The sequence below is a fragment of the Trichechus manatus genome, unplaced genomic scaffold (assembly GCF_000243295.1).
Source record: "Trichechus manatus latirostris isolate Lorelei unplaced genomic scaffold, TriManLat1.0 scaffold00002, whole genome shotgun sequence".
Lineage (NCBI taxonomy): Eukaryota > Metazoa > Chordata > Mammalia > Sirenia > Trichechidae > Trichechus > Trichechus manatus.
Window position 1 is genome coordinate 813,589 of NW_004443938.1, and position 26,989 is coordinate 840,577.

A 26,989-nucleotide genomic window follows, 5' to 3' on the forward strand; every position below is an offset into this window, starting at 1 on the left:
TACGAATGTAAAGGGTGTTCTTAAAACTATTGATTCGCGTATTTCACTTAAGAACCTGGGTGATGGAGATGGTTGAGAATTCGACCACTCAATCTGCAGGGACAGCGCTAAAGGAGAGGGGGCCTTGGGGATATTTTCCAAAGTCACAAAGCCAAGCACCAAGTCATCCCTGAGTTCGTCTAAGTAAGGCTGGCTCCGCAGGTGTGCCCCTTTGCTTTGGCCTGTGAATACCCTACGCACAGAAAAACGAACAAAATAACCCGACTTTTCACACGACAGCGAATCCACGCCCCAGGCGCACTCCTACAGCCCAGAAACGAGCAGCCGGGATACACTCTACATAAACAGTTAATAGCTACCAAAGATCAAATATTCACACTTTGCGTTAATATTTATTGGGCGCCCACCACTGCGGGGGCACTGCTGTAGGGACTCAGGATACAGAAGGGAAGAGGAGAACACAGGTACTATGCTAACAGGACCCCAAACCCGCTCTACCTCCATCATTTCCGGAGCCCAAGCCGTCGGCGCAGAGAGATGACGCAGCCCCTACCCACCCCTCCCGCGCAGCGCTTCCCAGCCTAGCCGGCGCAGTTGGATGACGCAAGCCTCTCCTGCTTCTCCCTCTTGGCCGGGCAGCGCTTCCGGGCCTCGCTGGCGCTGATAGATGACGCATTCCTCCCTAGCTTCCGCCCGGTCTTCTTGCGGTGCGCGCGGGGACTTCCGGTCTCGCCCGGGTGGGTGGAGGCGTTTGGTGCTGACCAGAGAGCGAGAGCAGATCGGTTGGCTGGAGAGCGGCGCGAGATGGAGAAGCGAGGCCGACTCGGAAAGCCGCCCTCAAGCCACACTCCTCCGGCGACACAGGCGGTGCCTCGGAAAGAAAGGAGGCCGAGCATGTTCGAGAAGGAGGCAGTGAGTGCGGAGACTGCCAGGGCCCGAAACAGCCTCTTTGGCCCAGCCCCAGTCACGGCCCCAAACCAGAGGATTTATCCTCGGGACCCGAGCTTGAGGCCAGACACGATCGGCAGCCCCTTTAGCCGGGTGCTGAGATTCGTTTTGGTTAAGGACATAGAACCCGACATAGCTGAGTGTTTACCAGCACCTTGCAGGTTTTCTAAGAGTCATGTTGCTCTTTACAGAAATAGGAGAGTTTAGTATATTTTGCGGCCTCATACAAACCACAGGCAGTTGTAATAGTCAAAACGACTGTGTATGCTACTTAAAAAAAAAAAAATCTGACAAATCAAGCAGAACATATATTGAGTTTTTACAAAAAGCAGACAAGCTCGTTATTTGAAGAATATACAGGAGAAAAAAATTGAGAATATTCTGCCCATTATATTTTCTGAAATTGATGGAAAGCGTCATAGTTCAGTTTTATTGATGATTTAAAAACAAACAAATCAACCCCACACAGTCGGGTCAATTCTGACTGACAGCGACCGTGTAGACCCTACCGGTGATAAGTCGTGGTTAGTGATACAGCAGCGGTGTTTTTATGATCATGGTTTGAAAACCATGTAATGTAATCAAGACTTCACCTGTTTTTAGACTCTGAGAGAAAAAGTAATTTGTCCAAGGATGCACAACTGTGTAATGATAAAACGGAGACTAGAACCTATTCCCTGAGATGTCTGGTCCACTTCTCTGTAGGGGTTTCTTTTCATAAGTATGAGACGGGACTATAATTGATAGAATGGAGGCAGGGATAACAAACACCACCAGTTTTTGAAGGTCCTAAAACACTTCAGCCTCACTCCCAGGTAACAGAAAAAGAATACTCAAAACTCGGGACAACATTTTAGGTTATTTTGTCTCTAGAAATAGTTTTGAGTTGTTTCTGTTTGCTACTGGTAATTTTGGGAGAATCAGAACATTCTGAATATATTAAAAGCTGATAGTGTTTGTTTTATCCAAGTTGATAATGAACTTTTCGGTGTGCTTTGCGTTCAAGTGATTAAAGGAAAATAAGTCTGAGGCAAGAAGGAGAGAAGGCAGCTGGGATCCAAGAATCAACTTAGATTAGGAGGCCAGGAAACAGGATCATAACGTAGACTGTGACAAGTATCATTTATCAAGTGCCAGCATCTGGGCCAAGAAACTTGTATACGGGTAGTCCCCAACTTACAGTGGGGTTCCTTTCTGATGGCTCCACCATAAGTAGGTTCTGACATAAGTCAAATAGTTCTTTTTTTTGGGAGGGGGCTTCATTATTATTGCATTTTATTATCTATATCTTTATACATTCCGCAGTGTTTTGATAGTAAATCATAAAATTGAACATCTGAGAATGATAACATCAGGGAATTATGCATTGCTGCATATTACTAACAATGAGATGTACAAAAAAAAAGAAATCGTAAGTGTGGTTTGTCGTAACTCGAGTACGTTGTAAGTTGGGAACTACCTGTACATTATCTAAATCTATGACAGCTTTTAGGTGTTTACACTTTACAGAAGGAAGGACAAAGTAAAGGCAAAAAAAAAAAAAAGATCAAATTCACACAACTAAGGAAAAGAGCAGAGCAAGGCTAGACACCTAAATCTGGTGGGACTCAAACTTCATGCTCCCAAAGACTATACTATATTGCTTGGTAATAAGTGGGTAACAGACAGATCACCAATAAGAAAGAAAAAATGCCATATTTTCAGGCAGACAAGCTTGCCTTTTATAATCTGAAGTCTGAGGCAGTGGCGATTCCGTGGCAGAATTCTTGCCTATGATACGGAAGACCTGGGCTCCATTCCTGGCTAATGCTCCTCGTGCACAGCCACCACCTGTCTGTCAATGGCGGCTTGCATATTGCTGTGATACTGAACAGGTTTCAGTGGAACTTCAGATGAAGATGGACTAGGAAAAAAGGCCTGGTGATCTGCTTCCAAAAATCAGCCATTGCAAACCGTGTGGATCATAGTAGTCCAGTCCACAACCCATCATGGGATGGTGCAGTACCAGGCAGCATTTCATTCCATTGTGCATGGGGTTGCTGTGAGTCAGGGGCCAACTTGATGGCAGCTAACAATAACAAGAAGGCCTGAAGCAGTCTTAAAAAAATGAATGCACCAAAAGAAAGAGATAAATAAGTACACTTGGTATATTGAGTGAAATCTGGGAGTAGGGGTACATGGACCAGTGCCGTTCTTGCTTATTTGGTATGGATTGTGATCAGTCATAGCTATCTTTAAAATCTAGTCTTCTAGAGGTATGAAATTTGAAAAGACCAAAAAATTAGTAGGAAGAAAAGTATCCATAAACTCATTGAGGTGGTTGACAGTGGCTGCAACAATGGGCTCAAACGTTGCAGTGATTGTGAGGACAGCACAGGACAGGCAGTGTTTCATTCTGTTGTACATAGGGTCACTATGAGTTGGAAGCAATGTGACAACAACAAAATCTCACTAAACATGTCTGGGAACACTAGGTGTACTAATGAATTATTTATAACTCTCAGGTAGCTGATAATTTCCATGTTCCTTGGCATAGAAAAAAATAAGACACACAAATCACTGTGACGGACATGTGTTGATTTTGTCTGCCCTGTACCCATATATTTGTCTTCTAACAGTAGCACCTCCGTTTTCCTTTGGAGAACTAATTCATCCCTCATAGGATAGAGTTTTGGAGGGGCGACCAGTTATTTTCCTTCGTGGCAAGGATGAGACCCAAACCACGCTAATTAAATGAACTTTCCCTGGAATGTTAAAAAGGAAATGATTGAGGTTGATTCAAATTGAGGATGGGTGCTGAAGTGTCCCATGAATTTTGTCTTTCTGACCCTGGTGATTTCATTTTCTCTTTAATTCTGTGAGCTACTCCATATCTTCCCAATAAATTACATTTTTGCTTAAGTAACAAGAGTCAGTGTCTGTCAATTGCAACCAAAGATCCCAAAACCTTAAGCAGATTATAAAAAAGTGAAGCCTTGAATAATCTCACTTGTGAATATGCGTTTGAAAATCTTAAACAGTAGCAAATAGCATTTAGAAACACGTGAGTAAAAATATCTCATGACCAAGTCTGGTTTATTGTGGGAATATAAATTGACTCAGTGTAAGGAAATACGGTATCAATAGGTTAAATAATTAAACCGGTTTTTGTAGATGCCAAAAAGCTTATTATATTTAAAACCTATTCCTAATTTTTAAAAATGACACAGTCTTCCTTAATAAAGAAAATACTAAATCAGGAGGTCAGTGTTATCTATTAGGAAGAGATGGTAGAGATGTGATTTTTCAGCATATTAGAATCTCTTGGGATTAATTTCAAACCACACGTGCATACATATCCCACCCCCCAAGAAGCTCACTGCCCTTGGGAGACACTGTTAATGACACGTGGTTGTATCCCTTGAGTATATTGGGGAGGGGGTGGGGAGGAGATGCAATCATTACACTAGAGAAGCATTGTCTTAAGAACAAAATACATTGTCTTTAAGAGGTTTAGGCAATTAATAACACCTGTCTTACCCTGCCCAAGTTCAGAACCAAGTAAAAGATAGGCATAGCAGTCTGAAAGATGATAAAACATTTATTTCTCGCAGTCAAGGTGGAGTAACTCCTACTAGAAACTACTAAACACACACATACACAGTATATGACACCATTGTTTTCATTGGCTGGATGCCAGGTAGCACAAGATAGTGATCCCTGAGAGAGGAGAAACAGGCAACATTAGCCCTAAGATTGCCTCGTTTTACTCCTTGTGAATATTTCTAGGCCATGGCACAGGGAGAGGTCTGCCTGGGCAGAGAAGGAGTTGTGAATCTGCAGTGAAGGGTATTGGAGAGCAGAGAGCTGCAGCAACCGCTCCAGAGAACAGAAGGTCTCCGTCAGGTCTTTAGTTTAGTACTTGTTAGCGCATCTGCTGAGGAAGCCACTCGAGGGCAGGGAAAGAACCACCCAGAGGGAGCAGAAGAAATTCTCAGACTCACACAAAACGGTTTGTGTTCCTACCATTAAAAGTGGAAAAGTATGTAAATCATAGGGCATTGGTTAGAGTCCTAAGAAATGCATTAGGTTCGTAGTAGGGGAAAAATTTGCCATAGACTTACAGGCTGCTCTGGTCTGGCCTATCAAAGCTGAAAAACAAGCCTCAGAAGGATTGAACCAGTTCCAACTAACCACATTCCCACAGAAGGTTGAAGAATTTACCAAGGTAGAATTTCAGTATCTGGTGTCCAATTACACATTAGCACGTCTACAAAGAAGCAGGAAAATACAACGCGAAAGGAGGAGAAACTACAGAAACAGACCAGAAACGACACCAAGATAAGATTAACTACAAAAGACCCTTAAAGTAGTTAGTATAAAGCAGTTTTTATACTGATTTTCATCCAATTAAAGCAGTTATATTACTTACAAAGCACTTATAGTTACATTCCATGTATTCAAGAATATAGATGAAAGCTTGAGCATGTTAAGGTCCAAATCAAATGTCTACACGTGAAAAATACAGTCATAGATGAAAAATACATTAAATTAGATAAAAAGCATTAGACACTGCAGAAGAAAGAATTAGTGAATTGAGACGTGCAACAGAAAAAATACCTGAAAAATCTTAGCAGACATCAGTAAGCTGTGGGACAACTCTAAGTCACCTATTATTCTTGTAACTGAAGTCTTCAAATTAGGAGAGAGGGCAGACAAAAAATATTTGAAGAAATGATGAAAACTACAAGCCCACAAATCCAGGAATCTCAATGAGCCCCAAGCACAAGAAACATGAAGAAAAATATACCAAGACATATCATCAAAGTGCTTAAAGCCAATGGATCAAAATAAAAAAAAGTAGAGAAAAAAGGACACATTATGTACAAAGGAACAAAGATAAGAATAATGGAGACTTCTCATCGGAAACAACAGAAGCCAGAAAACGGGCATCATCTTTGAAATATTGAAAGAAAACGACCTACAATTCTATACTCAGTGAAAATATCTGTCAAAATATTAAAATAATATTGTTGAAATATCTTTGAAAATAGTATCTTTGGAACTGTCTTTCAGAAACAAAGACTTCTTCAGATATCTAAAAGCTGAAAAAATCCATCACCACCAGAGTCACCCAAAAAGAAATGTTAGAAGTCCTTCAGACAAAATAAAATAGATATTAATCTGTATCTACACACTGGAATAAAAAGCACTGAGAGTAGTAAATACATGCATGAATATAAAATACATTTTTGTTTTTAAATCTCTTTAAAGATAATTGTTTAAAAGCCAACATAATAACGTATTGTCGGGTGTATACCACTTATGGAAGTAAAATATATGACAATACTAGCACAAAGGCCAGAAGGAGAGAAGAGGAAGTATAGCATTGTAAGGCTCTTATACTTTATATGATTGCTGTTCTTGTTAGTTGCCATCGAGTCAATTCCAACTCATGGCGACCCCATGTGTGCAGAGTAGAACTGCTTCGAGGCGTTTTCAAGGCTGGGACCTTTCCAAAGCAGATCACCAGGCCCGTCTTCTGAGGTGCCCCTGGGTGAGTTCAAACTGCCACCCTTTCAGCTAGTAGTCAAGTGCTTTAAAAATATTATTAGAAGGTGTTATTGTTATTAGGTGCCATCGAGTCGGTTCTGACTCACAGCGACCCTACGTACAACAGAATGTAACACTGCCTGGTCCTGCGCCGCCATCACAATCATTGTTATGCCTGAGTCTATTGTTGCAGCCCTTGTGTCAGTCCATCTCGTTGAGGATCTTTCTCTTTTTCGCTGACCCTCTACTTTGCCAAGCATGATGTCCTTTTCTAGGGACTGGTCCTTCCTGATAACATGTCCAAAGTTTGTGAGACAAAGTCTCGTCATCCTTGCTTCTAAGGAGCGTTCTGGCTGTACTACTTCCAAGACAGATTTGTGTGTTCTTCTGGCAGTCCATGATATATTCAATATTCTTCACCAACACCATAATTCAAAGGCATCAGTTCTTCAGTCTTCCTTATTCACTGTCCAGCTTTCACTTGCATATGAGGTGATTGAAAACACCATGGCTTGGGTCAGGTGCACCTTAGTACTTAAAGTGACATGTTTGCTTCTGAACACTTTAAAGAGGTCTTTTGCAGCAGATTTGCCCAATGCAATGCATCTTTTGATTTCTTGACTGCTGCTTCCGTGGGCGTTGATTGTGGATCCAAGTAAAATGAGATCCTTGACAACTTCAATGTATTCTCCAGTTATCACGATGTTGCTTATTGGTCCAGTTGTGAGGATTTTTGTTTTCTTTATGTTGAGGTGTAATCCATACTGAAGCCTGTAGTCTTTGATCTTCATCAGTAAATGCTTCAAGTCCTCTTCACTTTCAGCAAACAAGGTTGTGTCATCTGTATAATGTGGGTTGTTAATGAGCCTTCCTCCAATCCTGATGCCCCGTTCTTCATGTAGTCCAGCTTCTTGGATTATTTGCTCAGCATACAAGTTGAATAAGTATGGCGAAAGGATACAACCCTGACGCACACCTTTCCTGATTTTAAACCATGTGGTATCCTCTTGTTCTGTTTGGTGTATGTACAGCTTCAGCATGAGCACAATTAAGTGTTCTGGAATTCCTGTTCTTCACAGTGTTATCCATAATTTATTATGATCCACACACTCGAATGCCTTTGCATAGTCAATAAAACACAGGTAGACATCTTTCTGGTATTCTCTAATTTCAGCCAAGATCCATCTGACATCAGCAAAGATGTCTCTGGTTCCATGTCCTCTTCTGAATCTGGCTTGAATTTCTGGCAGTTCTCTTTGTTGTTGTACTGCTGCAACCAGTTTTGAATGTTCTTCAGCAAAATTTCACTTGGGTGTGATATCAACGATCCTGTTCCATAATTTCCACATTCTGTTGGATCACTTTTCTTTAGAAGGGCCTCAAATATGGATCTCTTCTCATCATTTGGCCAGGTAGCTATCTTCCAAATTTCTTGGCATAGACAAGTGAGCACCTCCAGTGCTGCATTGGTTTATTGAAACATCTCAGTTGGTATTCCGTCGATTCCCAGAGCCTTGTTTTTCGCAAATGCCTTCAGTGCAGCTTGGACCTCTTCCTTCAGTACCATTGGTTCTTGATCATATGCTACCTCCTGAAATGGTTGAACATCAACCAATTCTTTTTGATACAGTGACTCTGTGTATTCCTTCCATCTTCTTTTGATGCTTCCTGTGTCATTCAATATTTTGCCCATAGAATCCTTCAATATTGCAACTTGAGGCTTGAATTTTTTCTTTAGTTCTTTCAGCTTGAGAAATGCCAAGCATGTTCTTCCCTTTTGGTTTTCTAACTCCATTATAATACTTTACTTTGTCTTCTCCAGCTGCCCTTTGAGATCTTCAGTTCAGCTCGTTTACATCATCATTTCTTCCTTTTGCTTTAGCTACTCTGTATTTAAGAGCAAGTTCCAGAGTCTCTTCTGACATCCAGTTTGGTCTTTTCTTTCTTTCTTGGCTTTTTAATAATCTTTTGGTTTCTTCAAGTATGATGTCCTTGATGTCATTCCACAACTCATCTCGTCTTCGGTCATTAGAGTTCAATGCATCAAATCTATTCTTGAGATGGTCACTAAATTCAGGTGGGATATACTCAAGGTCGTGCTTTGGCTCTTGTGGATTTGTTCTAATTTTCTTCATCTTTACCTTGAACTTGCACATTAGCAATTGATGGTCTGTTCTGCAGTCAGCCCCTGGCCTTGTTCTGACCGATGATATTTCTGTTGCCTCTTGCACAGATATAGTTGATTTGCTTCCTGTGTATTCCATCTGGCAAGGTCCACGTGTATAGCCACTGTTTATGTTGTTGAAAAAAAGATATTTGCAGTGAGGAAGACATTGGTGTTGCAACATTCTATCATGCAATCTCCAGTGTCATTTCTGTCATCAAGGCCATATTTTCCCACTACCAGTCCTCCTTTGTTTCCAACTTTTGCATTCCGATCACCAGTAATCATCAATGAGTCTTGATTGTATGTTTGATCAATTTCAGAGTGCCAAAGTTGGTAGAAATCTTTAATTTCTTCATCTTTGGCCTTAGTGGTTGGTGAGTAAATTCTAATAATAGTCGTATTAACTGGTCTTCCTTGTAGCTGTATGGATATTAGCCTATCACTGACAACATTGTTCTTCAGGATATATCTTGAAATGTTCTTTTTGACAATGAATGCAATGCCATTCCTCTTCAGTTTGTCATTCCTGGCATAGTAGACCATATGATTGTCTGATTCAGAAAGGCCAGTATCAGTGCATTTCAGCACACTAATGCCTAGGATATCAATCTTTATGCGTTCCTTTTCATTGTTGACAACTTACAATTTTCCTAGATTCATACTTCGTACATTCCACAATCTGATTATTAATGGATGTTTGCAGCTGTTTCTTCTCATTTAGAGTTGTGCCACATCAGCAAATGAAGGTCCCAAAAGCTTGACTCTGTCCACATCATTAAGGTTGACCCTACTTTGAGGAGGCAGCTCCTTCCTACTCTTGTTTTGAGTGCCTTCCAACCGGAGGGGCTCACCTTTCGGCACTATATCAGACAATGTTCTACTGCTATTCATAAGGTTTTCAATGGCTGATTTTTTCAGAAGTAGACCAACATGTCCTTCTTCCTAGTCTGTCTTAGTCTGGAAGCTCCGCTGAAACCTGTCCACCATGGGTGACCCTGCTGGTATTTGAAATACTGGTGACAAAGCTTCCAGTCTCACAACAACATGCAAGCCCCCACAGTATGATAGACTGACAGACCCGTGGTGATATTTGAAGGGAGACTGTGAATAATTAAAGGTATATTTGATAAGCTCTAAAACCACCACTGGAAAAGAATAAAGCTAATAGGCCAAGAAAGGACATGAAATCATTTAAAAAAAAAAAAAAAGTAATTCAAAAGGAAAAATAAAAAGAAAGGGGAAACAATAGATGGGACAAACAGGAAACAAATTACAATGTAATAGATTTAAATACAACTATATCAGTAATCACATAAAATATAAATGGTCTAAACACCCTGATTTAAAGGCAGAAAGTGTCAGATTGGGTACAAAAGCAAGACCAAACTATGTGCTATCTACAAGAAACACACTTAAAATATAAAGACAGAAATAAAATTAAATTGATGGAAAAGCATACACCATGCTAACATTAGTAAAAGAAAATGGAGTGCCTTAATATCAAAGTACACTTCCAAAAAAGAATATTATGGAGAATAAAGAGGGCCATTTAGAAGTCGATTCATCAGAAGGACGTAATAATCCTAATATCAGAGCTTCAAAATACATGGAGCAAAAGCTTTACATATTTCTTCTTCTTGCATAAATAGATAAATCAGCTGTGTTGGAGTAATTGATAGAAGAAGTAGACAAAAAGTTAGTTAGGATATAAAAGTAATGAACAATACTATAACTTGAACTAATCAAGTTTCGTAGAATATTCCATGCAACCACAGCAGAATAAACATTCCTTAAAAGTGCACGTGGAACATTTACCAAGAACATGACTGAGCCATAAAATGGGTCTCAATAATTTTAAATGTGTTCAGATTATAGAAAGTATGTTCTCTGACCACAACAAAATAAATTAGAAATCAGTAACAGCAAAAGATGGAAAATCCCAAATTATGTGAAAGCTAATAAAACACCCCTAAATAACCCCATAGGTCAAAGAAGAAAATGAGACAAATACTGAATATTTTTAAGTAAATAAAAATGAGAACATATAAAAAATTATAGGGTGTAGCTCCCACTTTGGTGAGTGGCATCTGGGGTCTTAAAAGCGTGTAAGGGGCCATCTAAGATGCATCAATTGGTCCCATTCTTCTTGGAGCAAAGGAGAATGAAAGCAAAGACACAAGGATGATATTAGCCCAGGAGACTAAGGATCACATAAACCAGAGACTCCACCAGCCTGAGACCAGAAGAACTAGATGGTGACTGGCTACCACCAATGACTGCCCTGACAGGGAACACAACAGACAGTCCCGGATGGAGCGGGAGAAAACTGTGGAGCAGAACTCAAATTCATGTAAAACAGACCTGACTTAATGGTCTGACAGAAACTGCAGGAACCCCCAAAACTATGGCCCCTGAATGCTTTATTAACCCAGAACTGAAACCATTCATGAAGCCCACTCTTCGGACAAAGATTAGACAGGACTATAAACAAAAAATAATACATGTGAGTAGTGTGCTTCTTAGTTCAATCAGGTACATGAGACCAAATGGGTGGCTTCTGTCTGAAGGCACAGGAACTGATTGAATGGACGTAGGTAACCTGGGGTGGAAAGGAGGAGTGTGCTGTCACATTGTGGGGATTGCAAGTAATGTCACAAAACAATATGTGTATAAATTTTTGTATGAGAAATTAACTTGAGCTGTAAACTTTCACCTAAACACAATTAAAAAAAAAAAAGACAGCCAACTAGTAAAAAAAAAAAAAAAAAATTATGGGGTGTAGTTAAAACAGCACTCAGTGGAAAATTTATAGCACTAAATATATTAGAAAGATTTGAAATCAATGATCTCAACTTCCACCTCAATAAATTAGAAAAAGAAAAACAAATTAAATCCAAAGTGAGCAGAAGAAAGGCAGTAATAAAAACAAGAGTGGAAATCAATGAAATAGTAAACTAAAAATAACAATGATAGAATTAATGGAACCAAAGGCTAAATTTTTGAAAACATCAATAAAATTAATAAACCTCCGGCTCAGGGGTTGGCAGACTACGGTCTATAGGCCAAATCTGGCTTGAAGCCTATTTTTGTACAATCTGCGAGCTAAATTGGTTCGTATATTTTAAAAGTGCTATTAAAAAAGGAGGAGGAAGGAGAGAAGGAGATAAAGATCATATTTGTCTCACAAAGCCTAAAATATCTACTATCTTGCCCTTTACAGAAGTTTGCTGTTACCTGAATCCATATTAATCTAGAAAAAAGTCACACATTAGTAAAATGGGGAATGAAAATGGAGTATCACTACAGACCCTATAGACATTAAAAGAAACATAAGGAAATACTAAGAACAACTATCCACCAATTGTCTGTTACTTTGTTGTACTGTGGTGGCTTGTGTGTTACTATAATGCTGGAAACTCTGTCACTGATATTTCAAATATCTGCAGGATTACCCATGGTGGACAGTTTTCAGCAGAGCTTCCAGATTAAGACAGACTAGGAAGAAAGAACTGGTGATCTATTTTTGAAAATCAGCCAATGAAAACCCTATGTATCATAACAAAATGTTGTCTAATCTAGCACTGGAAGATGAGCTGCAAGCACACCAACGTTTGTGAAGATGGTGCAGGACCAGGCAATGTTTTGTTCTGCTGTACATGGGGAGTTGCTGTGAGTTGGAGCTGACTTGACAGCTACTAACAAGATCATTAGCAAAATTCTCTACGTCATAAACCTCTTCTCTGAGCCTCTCCTTCACCTCTTCCACTGGAAATATGGTTGTCCCCTGAACACACAGCTCCCTGCAGCCCTCTCAAGGGGAAACGTTATTCCTCATCCCAAGAAACCACGTACTGCTGGCCTAGAGATGGGGTAGGTGTGCTGCAAGCTCCTCATGGCTGCTTCTAAGTCCTTGTTCTTCCCTCATTCCTAAAAATTCCCCAGTTCACTTGAAGCACTTGCCGTTAGATCATACTACCTGCTACCCTCTCCTTGCTGAAATTATTCACCCTCCTTTCTCGTTACCCCCTCCCCGGTCATTTATACAAAGGTTGCCTTTCCCCACTCTTCTTGTCACCATTCTTGGTGGTATCAATATTGATGAGAATGAACCACACAATACCCCAGACTCTCAGTCATGACTTCCTGGTTTCCAGTGATCCTGTCCTTCCCGCTGCCTCATTCTTCTACACTCAGAGTTCCATCCAGTGGTTCTCAGTAGGGATACTATTGTTTTGAGTGGGATAATTTTTCGTTCTTTGAATTTTTACACATAGGACATTTACCATGGCAGGAGCCTTCCCACTGAACAGTAGCAGCCTCCCTTCAGATGAGACAACCGTGCTTCCCATAGCTGTGGTACAGCCCCTTTGAGAACCACTGCTGCTTAAATGTTGTCATTATTAGTAACCACACCACTCTTGAAATTGCAATCTCAAATTTTTTGCTCAACTGCAACTATTTCCTATTTTTCTAGGTTGCTACCAGTATTACCCCCACTTCAAAATTATTTGGCTTCACTGGGATCATCAATCCAATGACTCTCATCTTTTCACTGCCACTGCTCCCCTCCCCCACCCCCACCTTTGCTGGCCCACCTTTTCTTTGGCGTAAAGGTTTGATTCTTCCATGGTTCATCATTTAATTTATTCCCTTACATATATCCTCAACTCCCCTGACCTCGCTTCATTTTACTCTCCTGGCAAAATCCCAAACCTGCTTACATGTTATTTGCTGCCTATTTTGCAACTATACCAAAAACAAACTGTGTCTCTAAGGAAAGAAGAATAATGTTCTGACTCTTCTCATTTTAAATGTGTGATAATGAGATCTGAGTGGTGCTCAGCATTAGTGCAATCTCACTATATTTCCCAAGTCACTTTTCCACCTTACGTTTCATACCGTTTCTCTCTTCCACCATTCTCACACTCAGCCATCAACCTCGCTTCTTATTTTATGGGGGAAATAAGAAGAGAACTTCCGGAAGTTGCAATTAACAAAGCTACTAACCTTCTTAAGTCTCACTCATACGCACTGTTCCCTTCTGTTCCAATGTTTAAACTGTTTCTTTCCTATCGAGGCGAACCCCACCACCTGCCCACAGGGTCTCATCCCACTTGCTTCAGGGCTTTACTCTTGCAATTTCCCCCTCTTCTTTGGATTTTCCATATTCCCTCTCTACTGGATCATTCCCATCAGAATCCACACTACTATCTACTGTGCTTCTCCAGCTGCTACCCCTTTCTCTCTGAAATTCTGAAAATTTTCAGTTCTTCCCCCTCATTCTCTCTGGAATCTATTCCATTCAGGCCTTTCCTCTGCCACTTCTCTTCGTCAGTGTCATAACATCAGTCTCCACGTTGCTGAATCTTGGTCAATTCGTAGTCTTCACTCTATCTTTGAACATGAGTTCACATAGTTAATCGTTGCCTTCTTTGAACACTTCCTTTAAATTCCACCAGAGCACTGCATTCTGCTGGTTTTTCTATCTCAGTGGTGCCTCCTTATTTGGCGTATTCCTGTCTTCTTTCCAACCTCTAAATTTGGAATGCCCCAGGATTCAACCCTTGAATCTCTCCTGTTCTCCATCTAAACTCACTCTTTAGAGAATCTGATTTTGCCCACCTTGCATTAACCTGCTTCTCCCCTAGTGTTCCTCGTCTCAGAAAATGTCATCACCATTCACCGGTGGCTTAGGGGGAAAAAGTTGAAATCATGCTTCTCTCCTCTTTTTCCAATACCCTACATCCAGTCTATCACCAAATCCTATAGAAGACATCCAGCTCTGACCCCCTGTCACCACCTAAACTGCTGCCTTCTTAGTCCAAGCCACTGTCATTGCTCAATTTAACTTGTGAGGTGGCCTCTTACCTGGCTGTGTTTCCACTCGCACCCTTCTGTAATTTAGCTTGGAAGTCTTCAAAGTGGAGTCATATACTTCTGCACGTACTGGGAACTTGTCAGAAGTTCATATAGACTACTAAAAAGTGATCTGTCTGAGAATGTCTGTTCTTTCCCATCTCCACTTTAGCGGTTGCCCTTCTCCCACCTTATAAAAGAAAGTGTCTCTCTCATCCATCCCCCTCTTACTACAGTGCACTGCTCCAGGATGTAAAGGTCTCAGGGGCACCAAATAAAGGGAAGATGAGAAGTATTGGTGTAGGCATTGAGAAAGTGTACGACCCTAATGACTGGGTCACAAATCCTTTTGTAAATCAAATGGCTTCCAATTCTTTGCTTTCTACAAAATTGAAAGAGGGTCTAAACAATTTTCAGCTGACAGATCACTAAGAATAATTTTTAATAATAGTCGCTGTGATTTTTAGCATATAAGTTGAAAGTAAATACAAAAACCCAGTGACTTTGCTATAACAAAACTTCTATTCCCTCTACTTATTTATGTGAATAAGATTTTTGTTGCCTATGATATAAAAGTATAAAATACAATTAAAGTTGATGCTCAAGAATTGATGACATGTGCTACCAATTAATAATATTCATCCATTATTACAAGAACTAATTAGAAATAAAAGTTCCATCCATCTCATAAAATACAAATTTGCAACAAAATTCTAAATTTTGTTTAATATAATTGTTATATATGCTATTTTGATTAATTGTATATTAATAATAATTATAGTGCTAACTTAATTGGGCTGAGATACTTTAATGTTTACAGCTCCATGATCACAAGAAATTAAGAAAAATTAAATATCAATTTATATCATTCTTTGAACATTTTATTTTGGTTTAGGTGAAAGTTTACAGAGCAACTTAGTTTCCCAATCAACAATTTATACACAGCTTGTTTCATGACATTTGTTGCAAACTCCTGAATATGTTAGTACTCTCCCCTCTTCCTCCCTGGGTTCCCCATGTCCATTTGCCCAGCTTTCCTACCCCTACCTTCCTTCTGAACTTTGCTTTTGGGCAAATGCTGCCATTTAGGTCTCATATAGTTGATTGTTCTGAGGTGTACATTCCCTGTTGATGTTATTGTTCATTTTATAGGCCTGTCTATTGTACGCCTATAATGTGATCTTTGGAAGTGATTTCAATTTATATCATAGTTTTGTCGCAAAAAGTATATTAGAATTCAGGGCTTTGAACTGGTTCAAATGGGTGCAGTCATGGTTAATTAAGCGAAACTGGGAAATTATAGGTTGAAGCCTGGGAACAGGAGATTCAGAAAAGGCGTAATGAGCCCTTTCAGGAGCCTGATGCATGAGACTGGATTATTGGCTGGACTGTAGAGAACAACACACATTCAGAGTGGCATGGTTGGCTGCCATCTTTGAGTGGGGCACCACTGTTTCTGACTCTGCACAAACTCCAACGGGCAAGATAATTGGTTGCAATGCAACGTGTACACCTACGTGTTTTCTAAGAGGGAGATTAATTTTCTAGCAGGGCTTCAACTTGTAATTTTTCCCATTCCAGTTATGGTTCCCAGTCACCCAGATTTTAAAAATTTGGGTCTGTTCCAGTGTTGCTTCCTCAGCCATGATTGAGCTGGGAAGAACTAGGTTGAAGCCCTGTTAAAAGTGGAAAGTGGAAAGGAAATACAAAGTCAAGAATGAAAAGGAATGATGTAAAATTTCTGATGGTTAAATGAGAGCTTCTTCTTTTATATATATTTTTAATGGATAATGGTCATATCAAATTGCTATGATACTTAGATTCAACAGGCTATTTTTGGAAGGGTGGTGTGAGTGAATTTTCTAAATTCTTTTAGAGGACATGGGAGCAAAAATATTTGAAGACCTTGGCTACTTATGGAAGACAAAATAATCATTAAAAAGGAAAGTTAATTTTGAGAGAATTTGAGATTTACAGAAGCATTGCAAAGATTGTACAGAGACTTCCCACATAACCTTCACCCAGCTTCCCCTAATGTTAACATCTTACATAATCATAGTACACTTATCCAAACTAAAAAAATTGAATTGCTACAATACTATTAACTAAACTACAGACTATTTGGATTTACCAGTCTTTTCCACTAATATCCTTTTCTGTTCCAGGATCCAATCCAGCATCATACATTGTATTTAGTGGTCATGTTTCTTTGTCTCCTCCAACCTATGAACGTTTCTTGATCTTTCCTTGGTTTTCATGACCTTGATACTTTTGAAGAGTACTGGTCAAGTATTTTGTAGAATGTCCCTCTATTTGGATTTGTCAGCTGTTTGCTCGTGATTAGACTGGGGTTATGAATTCTTGGGAAGAATACCGCAGAGGTGAAATGCCCTTCTCATCACATCATATCCAGGATACATGATATCAACATGACTTATCACTGGTAATGTTAATCTTGATCACCTGACTAAATAGCTGCCAGATTTCTCCACTGAAAAGTTACTCTCTTTCTCTAGTCTGTTCTTTTAGAGGAGCTCTGGTGGTGCAGTGGTTAAGAGCTTGGCTGCTAACCAAAAGGTCGGCGGTTCAAATCCACCAGCCACTCCTTGGAAACCCTAAGGGAGTCCATCCATAGTCAAGGGGAGGGGAATTAAGCTCCGCTTCTTAGAGGAAACAGTATCAAAGAATTTGTGGAGTATGTTAAAAACTCCACTGCAATTAATAATTTGGGAGAAATACTTCGATGCTATGCAAATATCCTGTTTCACCCGCTAATTTTAGCATTCATCTGTGGCTCGTCTTGTACTTTCCCTGCCCCAGTCCTAGATCAGCCAAGTGTCCAAGGAGCCCTAGTTCATTTCACTGGAGAATGGAATTAGAAACCAAGATCTAGGCACTAAATGTGCTAGTTGCTGCTAGAGTGTTGTTCCTTCTAGGCCCTCTCAGCGGACAGATCTAGGAAATATATGTGTGTATACTAACCCGTGTCCACACATATCTATACTTGCTCTGTATCTATTTGTATAATTCTTAACTAAACATGAGTTCATACTGATGTCTCACGCTCTAACCTGGGGTTCTTACCTTTCCTGCTTGCTCATCTATAACCTCCTTCTCTGACAGTGAGAAACCTGGCTCCCATTGTCTAAAAATTATTAATTTATGTATTCAGCCTTAGTTTACCTGTGACGTAGTTTCAGGATAGTTAATTAGTACTACAGTTTGGTGTATGTGTACAGTTTTTATTCTCTTTAACTTTGCAGAATCCAGTGAGAACATGGTTTTCCAGACTGACTTAGGTCACTTCCTTTTCCCTCCCCCTTTTCAGTGAGGTTATGAGATTAATTCTCTTAAAACAAAAACCACATCATGTCATTTTCCTGAACAAAGCCCTTCAATGACTTCCTATCATTCTTGAAACTTAAAACCCCTACCTTGACCTAAATTTCCTCATGGTCTGTCCTCTAGCTGGTTCTCTGGCCTCTCTTCCTGCCCTCCTTCCCTTGCTCATGCTACTCTGGCCAAACTGGCTTCCTTGATCTTCCTGGAATGCATAGACTTGTGGTCCGCCTGCCCCAGGGCCTCAGCACTCGTCAACTTTTTCTGCCTAAAATGTGCTCTTCACTGTGGTATTCACGTGCCTCATCCCCTCACTTCTTTCTTGCGTGTCCTCAGTGCACCTTCTCAGAGAGGCATCCCTGACCACTATGTCAGAAATTGCACCCTCAGCCCTCTTTTCCCTATCCTGCTTCACTTTTCTTTAGGGGACTGCGGTGAAATTAGTTCCTTTCTGTGGCCTTTTCCCTTGGTTTTTTGGAAAAACAGCTTGAGAGGTTTTTCTTCTAAGCCCTGAGGAGTTACCTTTGCCCCAGTTTTCTACCACAGAGGGTGTGTTACTTTTATCCAGGTTGATTGACACTTCCTGGCTAAGCTGTAAACAAGGATGGTTTAATAGTTTTTGCCTGGCCCAGGGCTGTAGCCTGCCCTGTGATTGGTCTGTTTTATGCACTTTGCAGGGATTGGTCAATATACTTATGCAAATGAAGTGACTATGGACTATGCAAATGAAGTGTCCATGGCCTACCAAGAGGGGATTGGTTAGTTCATGGCCCTGGTGGAAGGCCATGCCTTGAAATTGACCAGCAGTTTGCTTATACATGCAGCCAATCCCACAGAGGTTGCCAGACAGAAAGAGAAGAACAAAAGAAGCTGAATGGAGAAAAGACAAGAGAGGCAAGAAGAGAGAAGTGGAGAGAGAGGAGGTGAGGAACCTCCTCAAACAGCTGTAACACGGGTCAAGGGATGAAGCACTGAAGACAGCGCCAGTCCTGGAAGGGGCCCTGTAGCAGAGTCAGTGGTGATGGCAGAAACCTGCTGCTAGCAATGCAGCTAAGAGAGCTGAACAGAACTGCTCCCCTGACTGTGAGCTGGGTCAGCAGTGGAGAGGCTGATGGCAGGAGGCTGAAGGCAGGGAGGCCTGTCCTGACGGGGCCAAGGGAAAGCCTGTCCTCAGGGGCCTGAGAGGAAACCCGTCCAGAGGGGACTGAGGAGTAGCCTGTCCGCAGGGAGCTAGGAGGAAACCCGTCCTCAGGGGACTGAGAAGCAGCCTGTCCTGAGGGAACTGAGAAGCAGCCTGTCCTCAGGGGGCTGAGAGGAAGCCCGTCCTGAGGGGACTGAGAAGTAGCCTGTCCGCAGGGGGCTGGGAGAAGAGCCTGCTTGCTTCCTCACCCAAGAGCTGAGAGAGCTGTCCTGCGCTGAAGAAGGTGGGGTGTGCTCTCTACTTTAGGGGAGCCTTCCAGACTTTGCCTACATGCTTCCTGATCCTGATCCTGGTTGTAGCCCGTCGATCCTGACCCCACGTTGCACCCTGTTACTTGCTTAATAAACCACTTGAATGTAAGTATGGTCTGTGAGTTTTGTGTGGCCATCGTAATGGTTTATCAAACCCCGCACAGAAGTAGTGAGTGCCCTGTGGAGGGGACGGCTGGTTTCATAATTGGTAAAAAGGTTGGAGAGTGGAAGTATACCTGGCCTCCACTTCATAGGAATTGGCTTTGTGCTGATGGTGATCCTCATTATCCCCAGTGAAGGCAGGCGAGGTCTGACGTTACTACCAGCATTTTACAAGTACTCATCACTATCTCATATCATGTTACATTATTGTTTGCTTATCATTTTTCTCCTCTGTAGGTTGTAAGGTTCAGGAAGCCAGGCATTTTTGTCTGTCTTCTTCATAGCCATATCTGTAGTATGTACCTGGCACATAGAATGAATGAATGACTCTGTACCTTTATTCACTCGTTAATTTATTGCATACTGAGCCCTCCATGTGCCAAACACTGAGCTCAATACACAGAATACAAATATGAGTAAGTCCTCCCCATCCAGCTGCTCATTGCATTGATTTCTTCCTGCTTTCTGTAGTTTTTATGTACCTACCTCATGTCCCCAACTAAGAGCTCTGTCTCTTACTACTGTGTGATCTTGGACCAATTACCCAAGCTGTCTCTGCCCCAGTTGTCTTGTCTGTAGAATGAGGATAATAGAGCAGGGTGGTTTGATGATTACATCAAATGGCACACATAAAGCTCGCAGAAGGTGAGAGCCTGGCACACATTACGCCCTCAGTAGATGTTAGCTGTCATTTTATACTTTGGATGTCCATTAAGTGCTTGTTGAATAGGAAACACTTGAACATTCCCACTTAGAACCTAGCACCGTACTTCTTAAATAACAAAATACTTTTGTGTACCCCCCACAGAACCTAGAACAGTGTTTTAATAAATGTTGTAAATAATTAAAGCAGTTCACTTTGCCCAGATTTAGCTTACTGAAGGCCAGCCATCCCCTCAAACATGGCAACCACGCTGTGATAGTCTGTCATACCAGACTTGCAGCTTTACGTCAGCTCTGTCCCACTGCACCGGAGTACTTTAACCTGACATCTCTCTGTCTCAGTATGCACAGATCTTACGGGAAAGACTGAGAGAATCAATCCATGATGTTCAGTATGTGGAGCCTCCATTTGATGACTCAATTGCTGATATAGGTAAAGAATGGAAGAGTGCCCTGGCAAAATTAAAGTTTGCTAATTCATATAGAATGGAACCACTGAAGAAATTCCAAGCTCATACAGTGGAAATTAAAGTCCAGCAGGTATTAACGGTAGGTTGATAGATATTTTCTAAAATATATCATAGCAATATCTTGGTTGTGGGGGTTTGATCAACTATATTAAGATTTATGATAGTATAATTACCCCCATTTATATTTGGTAGCATTGATCTCTGAAAAATCTCAAAGTACACTGACTGTAGTCATTATTCAGTAATCTTCACATCGATGCTCTGAGCCAGATTAAATGGAATTTCTTTTGTTATTTCAGTCAACTCTTAATTATATTTATCCCTAAGGTCCCATGTTTCTCCCATATTTGGAGGAATGAGTTAAAAAAAAAAAAAAAAAAAAACATTGACTATGTGGACATGTGTGAAAAATGGGTTCCTGACTACATTAAAAAATCTTAAAAATAGACCGTCCCCAATTTATACATAGGTTGTTTTCTTCTTTAAACTGACTAGTATCTAAAGTTCACTTAAAACAGTTGTTTGAAACTCAGACACATGTTTCCAGGCTAGCTCCCCAAAACTTCAGTTTTGCAAAACTAATACTATAATACTAATACTATTTATACTAGTTTTGGTATCTGAAGGCTACATTGTTCAGGTCGAAAGAGTCCTCTCACCATATTTCTTAATAAAGGACCAAATTAATTTTTTTTTTTAATTATAGGAAATTTATTGGGGAAGCTCCTTTTCTAAATCCACCTTTCACCTATGGTTCCGAGTTCTGCATGCACCTAGAAGTTTCCAGATCACCAAATTTCGTTTGTAGGTCTCCACACAGCCGAATCCCACCCTAGAGGGGTTCATTGTTTTAAAATTACCCTCCACCTGCTTAAAAGATACTTTCTTCTGTAACAGCTAAGCTGGTTATTGGGAAGAAAGTATATATTTATTTTGTATAAATGAGTGAAAAATCAAAACAAACCCATTGCCCTCGAGTTGATTCTGACTCATGGTGACCCAATACCCTTTTAATCACATCAAAATTAATTCTTTAAACTGAAACATTAATAAAATTATATTCCTATTGATATAAGTTAAGCTGGTGCACAAGCGAGCAGCGCAGTCTAGGGAAGGAGAGGAATGTGGGGGCTGGGCATGTAGCAGTTAGGTAGACCTCAGCCCTCTCTGGGAAGCTTTCCCTCAGTTGACCGTCGCATCGGTTCCTGTTCTTGCAGCCCTTCCTTCTCCTATCATTCTGAACCTGCAGATTCAGGTAAGAGTCAGCTGGGGAACTGGGTAGGAGGATGGGTAGGAGGAGAGAAATGACCATCTGCTTGCATTATCTGCTAGGTGGAGATTGCCTGTAAACAGTTTTTGAAGTATCTCTGCTCTGGAGTTCTTCATTTCTATTCATTGCTGCTCCAAATATTCATTGACTGTAATGTTAGGGACAATGGAAACTTGGCTAAGACTCCACTTTTCTGATAGGTAAATTAAGGTAGCATTATGAAAATCTGATGGGCATAAAACTGTCTGCAAAAGTGTACACCAAGATAATGTGTGAATTTGGATTAGATCCTGGTTTAGGCAAGCAAAAAAAAATGTTTTTACAGGTTATTCTTGGGACACCTGGGGAAATTTGGATATGGATGTGAATGCTACTAGATATTAATGATTTCATGGGATCATTACTAATTTTCTTGGGGTGATTATGTATCATGATCTTGTAAGAGATTGCCCCTATTAGGAAAGTATGCTCAAGTATGTAAGAGTAAAGTGTTAATGATACAACTTTTTCTCAAATGGTGCACCAAAAAATATGTGTGTGTAGAGATAAAGTAAATAAAGCAAAATATTCATAATTCTTGAATTTAGGCGGAGGGGATCCATGTATTCGTTGTACTATTCTTTCTACTTTTCTGTATTTTTGAAATTTTTTGTAATAAAAAGCTGGGGAAAAGTAAAATATACAGCAGTTTCTTTGCTAAAGGGAACTTAAGTGTTGACTGTATGTGATCACTTCAACGCATTCTCTCCTGATGTTGAATTGTGGACACTTACAGTCCTTTTACTGGACGGTTAAGATACAAGGACAGAAGAATACCGACAGGGCCCACCCTCCAGCCTCCTGCCACCACCACAGACATGGTCCGTTTCTAAACTGAACTCATGTCAGGCGATCTCTGCCAACGATCACAAACTCTCCTGAGCCTCCACTGCAGCGGGGCAGGGAGAGAAATGCTGGCTCTTTTCTATCTCTTAAGCCTCATGACTTCAGGAAATAAAAAATTTCAACTCAATTTAAGATAATGTACTACTGATTACCTGCTTCTCCACTCCAAACACCAATAACAAGTATTTGGGATGTGAGAGTATTCATTTTGGTGTGTCTCAGCCCTGCTACCCAGACTGACTTAAAATCTATTGACTATAAATAGGATTGCCCGTTACATTTACCTGTAATAGTCATGGGATTACATTGAGTCTGATAGGACCTGGAACAGCTTGGTGGCCCAGAGAGCAGCAAGCATGGTTCTAGACACAGAAATGATGGTGCAGGTAGGTGTCTTCCTGTAGCAAGTGTGCATTGTGTATTCCGAATGGGCACTCAGGTAGATGAGGCCTGAAGTGTCAGTAATGAAAAACAAACATAATGCAAAAATCAAAATAAATTTTCTTCAAAACTGTTATTGAAGTAAATTGGCAAGTGTAAAACTCATTTAATATTATTTGGTTAGAAATATGTGCATTTTGTAAATAAGTTATATGTATCATTTAGACACATGTTCTCTACTTGAATGTCTATATACAAAGTACTTGGTTTGAAAATTAAATATTTTTCTTAAAATTTTTTAAAGGAAAGTCTTACAGATGTGAAATATGATCAGAAGGTCTTCTCTCATTTGTCACTTGAATTGGCAGACCGCATATTGTTAGCAGTCAAGGAATTTGGGTACCACCGTTACAAGTTCATTATAAAAATATTATTCATTCAAAAGGCTGGCCAGGCAATAAATGTAAGTACCTCACTGATCCAGCATCTGTCACTTAGATCTATAAGATATCTCCTCCTCAATGAGTTGATGTTTATTGTGATGACTCCAGGGAATTTCAGCATCCACAGGTACCTTCTGAATGAAAGGATAATTTTGTTAAATATATTTTATTTAATTATAAATTGTTTGGAAAGTACAAACCTAGAAACGGTAATTTTCTAATAAAATGTATTCCGTGGATATCCTATTTCCTGATCATACCTGTTTTGACAATTTAATGTCACTGAATAGTTAATTAATTAACCAGTACCTTTATTTTCCACCTCAGCTGTCAGTATGTCGTACTGTGGTGGCTTGCGTGTTGCTGTGATGCTGGAAGCTATGCCACTGGTATTTCAAATACCAGCAGGGTCACCCATGGTGGACAGGTTTCAACAGAGCAATCTAATTCTGAAAATTAGCCAAGGAAAACCTTCTGGATCATAACAGAACAGTGTCTAATGTAGGACCAGGCAGCATTTTGTTCCATTGTCCATGGGGTCACCATGAGTCAGAGTGGACCCGATAGTAGCTAACGCTAACAACAGCATATCTATTTGGGGCCCTAATGGGCATTGGCCACGTAGTTGTCTGTCTTCCTTGACCCTCAAGGAGTTGGATTGACACAGTGGCTGCAGCAATGGGATCAAGCATAACAATATTGTGGGGATGGCACAGGACCGGGCAGTGTTTTATTCTGTTGCACACAGGGTCGCTATGAGTCAGAACTGACTCGACAGCACCTAACAACAACAATGGGTGTTAGGTACTGAAGAAAATGCAAAGAACTATGAGACATGGTCCATGATTCCCAAGGAGTTTTTATTCTAGTCAAAGCAATTCAGTTTGGAGTTTAGGGAAGTCACTGGGAGACATGTGATGAGCCTGGTTCTGGGGTCAGGTGTCTTAGGTGTGCAGCTTAGCAGCCACACAGGCTATAGCTGTGGCCTTGCACAGTCTCTTCATCTACAAGGTGGTAATGATACAACCTATCTCCTAGGGTTGCTATAAGGGTTAAATGAGAGTGTTTGTGTTAAAATCCTTACTGTATCACCAGCACAGAGCCCTCAGTGAACAGTAAGGTTATTATTGTATAATTTACAGATAAAAACACAGTGCCACTAGGCCGCGTGAGTGTCTACTGAGTTGGCAGTGTGGATAAAGCAGCTGGGGAGAAGACAGAGAAAAGTCTCTGTTTGGAACCAGTGACCCACCTTCTGAAGCACAGGGAGGAGCGGTGGGCAGGTGGAGGTGGAGGGGCTCTGGGGAGGTGACAGTGAGCAGGACGGATGCTTCCTATGCCCAGAGCGGGCGTGCGTTCTAGCAGAGAAGACAAGGACTGCGTACATACACCTACGTGACAGGAAACAGCTTAGATGGTTACAGGTGCTGTGTGTTGGTGATGTGACAGGGTGACAGAGTGGCTACATGAGCCGCCTGGTGACAGAGAAGGCCCTCTGATGTCTGAGGGACAAGAAGGGACGGCTGGGCAGCAGATCAGAGAAGGACATTCCAAGCAGGAAAACACCTAGTGCAAAGATCCTAGGGCAGGAAACAACTCCTGCTTGATTAATAAGTGTCGTTGGGGTGTGTTAGCTAGTGGAGGGTGGTGCAATATGGAGTGGGGGTGTATTGGCTGTTATTACTGCAAAACATCCCTCCCCCCCATTTAGTCGCTTAAAACGACAGCCATCTACTTGCCCGCCATTCTGTGGGTCAGCGTAGCCTGGACCAGCTGCATGGTTTTTCTACTGGTCTTGCTCCTGCTATCTGGAGACCCAACTAGGGCTGGAGATCCAAGATGGCCTGGCTTACCAGTCTGATACTGTCTCGCTGTCGGCTGGGGCACCTGGATGCTTCTGTAGGTGACCCGTCATCCTCCAGCAGATAAATAGGCTTCCTTGCGTCGTGTCTTAGGACAGCTTCCAAGAGACCAGAGCGGAAGCTACACAGTGTCACATTCTGATGGTCAGAGCAAGTCACAGGCCAACTCATATGCGAGGGGTGGGAAATAGATTCAATTTTTTAATGGGAGAAGCTGCAAAGGACTTGTGGCTGGGTTAAATCCGCCAGATCACTTATAGATTTGTAAGCCCAGCAAAGGAGTTAGGATTTTCTGTAACAGCCTAATAGTATGATTAATATCATTTCTTCATTTCAAGTTAAGGTCCTAATGAACTTTCAGTTGAAAAAGTTTTAAGAGTAGGAAGAATAATTCCTTATCATAAAGTATAATACAGTAGAGTAGTTAATATGCGGAGTTGACCAGTTGCCTTCAAGGCAATTCCATGCGACCCCATGTGCGCACAGTAGAACTGCTCCGTAGGGTTTTCAAGGCTGTGACCTTTCAGAAACAGATCACCAGACCTATCTCGAAGGTGCTTCTGGGTGGGTTCGAACTGTCAGCCTTTTTGGCTAGTGGGCAAGCGCTTAACCATTTGTGCCCCCCAGGAGTCCTTAGGCAGAGGTTCTACACCCAGGTTACAGAGCAGCCTCCAGCCCTGCCATTGGGGACCCTCTGCCTGGAGCCTCTGTGTTAGAGAGCTACCATCCTCCAGACAGGAGAGAAGGATTGACGGGCTGAGGAGCATCACTAGTTAGTCTTGCCAGGAAAGGGAAAATTGGACCAATTACTTTTTAAGTATATCTTTCTAAGATACTGATACATCTCTCAAACTTATTTAGATTTAACAATTACTTCTTAAAATGCTTCATCTGAAGTTGGTCTTTTTCCAATTTCTCCTACAGGTTTCCAGCAGAGGGATCTGGGATGTTGCATGGGACAGCTGGGTTGCAGCTAAACATGAAACAGAAAGTTATGTTGCACTGGCCTTGGTGTTTGCTCTTTACTGTGAATAGCTTGTTCCGCATCCTAAAACGTTTGTTTCCAAACTTCTCGAAAATACACAAAGTTTATACATGTGTGAACCTTGTAGTCGTTTTGATTATCCACATTTTTATCTCCAATTCGATAAACACTTCTTAAATTGTATTCTTTTTAACAACAAGTATGGACTCCTCTGCATACTCTTGAGGCTCTAGATTCTACATAATGTGTGTGATACCGTCTGCCATTTTCTGAGGCTGATGGATTCCAGGCCATTACAAACACCTGTAATTCTTGCAACGACTCTCGTCCTACCCCCTGTAGAGGCTGGTTTAGACCCTCCTCTGTACTCTCCTGATATCTTTGTGCACATTTCTATAATTGCCCCCCTCACACAAAGACATGACCACTGTCATCACCCCTTCCCACCTCTTCTTCCCCTAGAAGCCATATTCAGGCCTTGCCAAGAAAACATTTGCCCTGCTATCATGTAACTCTTTCCCCACACCACCGGGGCAGCCACTTCACTGTGAGCCTAGAAAAAGGTGCAGTCATC

General features: G+C 41.1%; 2 protein-coding genes across 3 annotated transcripts in view; one reads left to right on the forward strand and one right to left on the reverse strand.

Annotated features, from left to right (window-relative positions):
• The window catches only part of ERMARD (ER membrane associated RNA degradation), a 35,115-nt gene extending 34,532 nt beyond the window's left edge, over positions 1-583 (reverse strand). For both annotated transcript variants that reach the window (XR_002823569.1, XM_012554534.2), the window contains exon 1: positions 499-583. Coding sequence is in view for 1 of the 2 variants with exons in the window: in XM_012554534.2 (XP_012409988.2) it covers positions 499-507 (9 nt within the window). In the remaining variant the exon portion in view is untranslated. The remainder of the gene's footprint in view (positions 1-498) is intronic.
• A 157-nt stretch (positions 584-740) lies between these two features.
• On the forward strand, positions 741-26,531 carry DYNLT2 (dynein light chain Tctex-type 2). The gene is made up of 4 exons (XM_023728447.1): positions 741-912; positions 20,462-20,668; positions 23,430-23,588; positions 26,355-26,531. Exons 1-4 carry the CDS (start codon positions 805-807, stop codon positions 26,463-26,465), a joined length of 585 nt encoding a protein of 194 aa, XP_023584215.1. The 5' UTR covers positions 741-804; the 3' UTR covers positions 26,466-26,531.
• Positions 26,532-26,989: the final 458 nt, after the last annotated feature.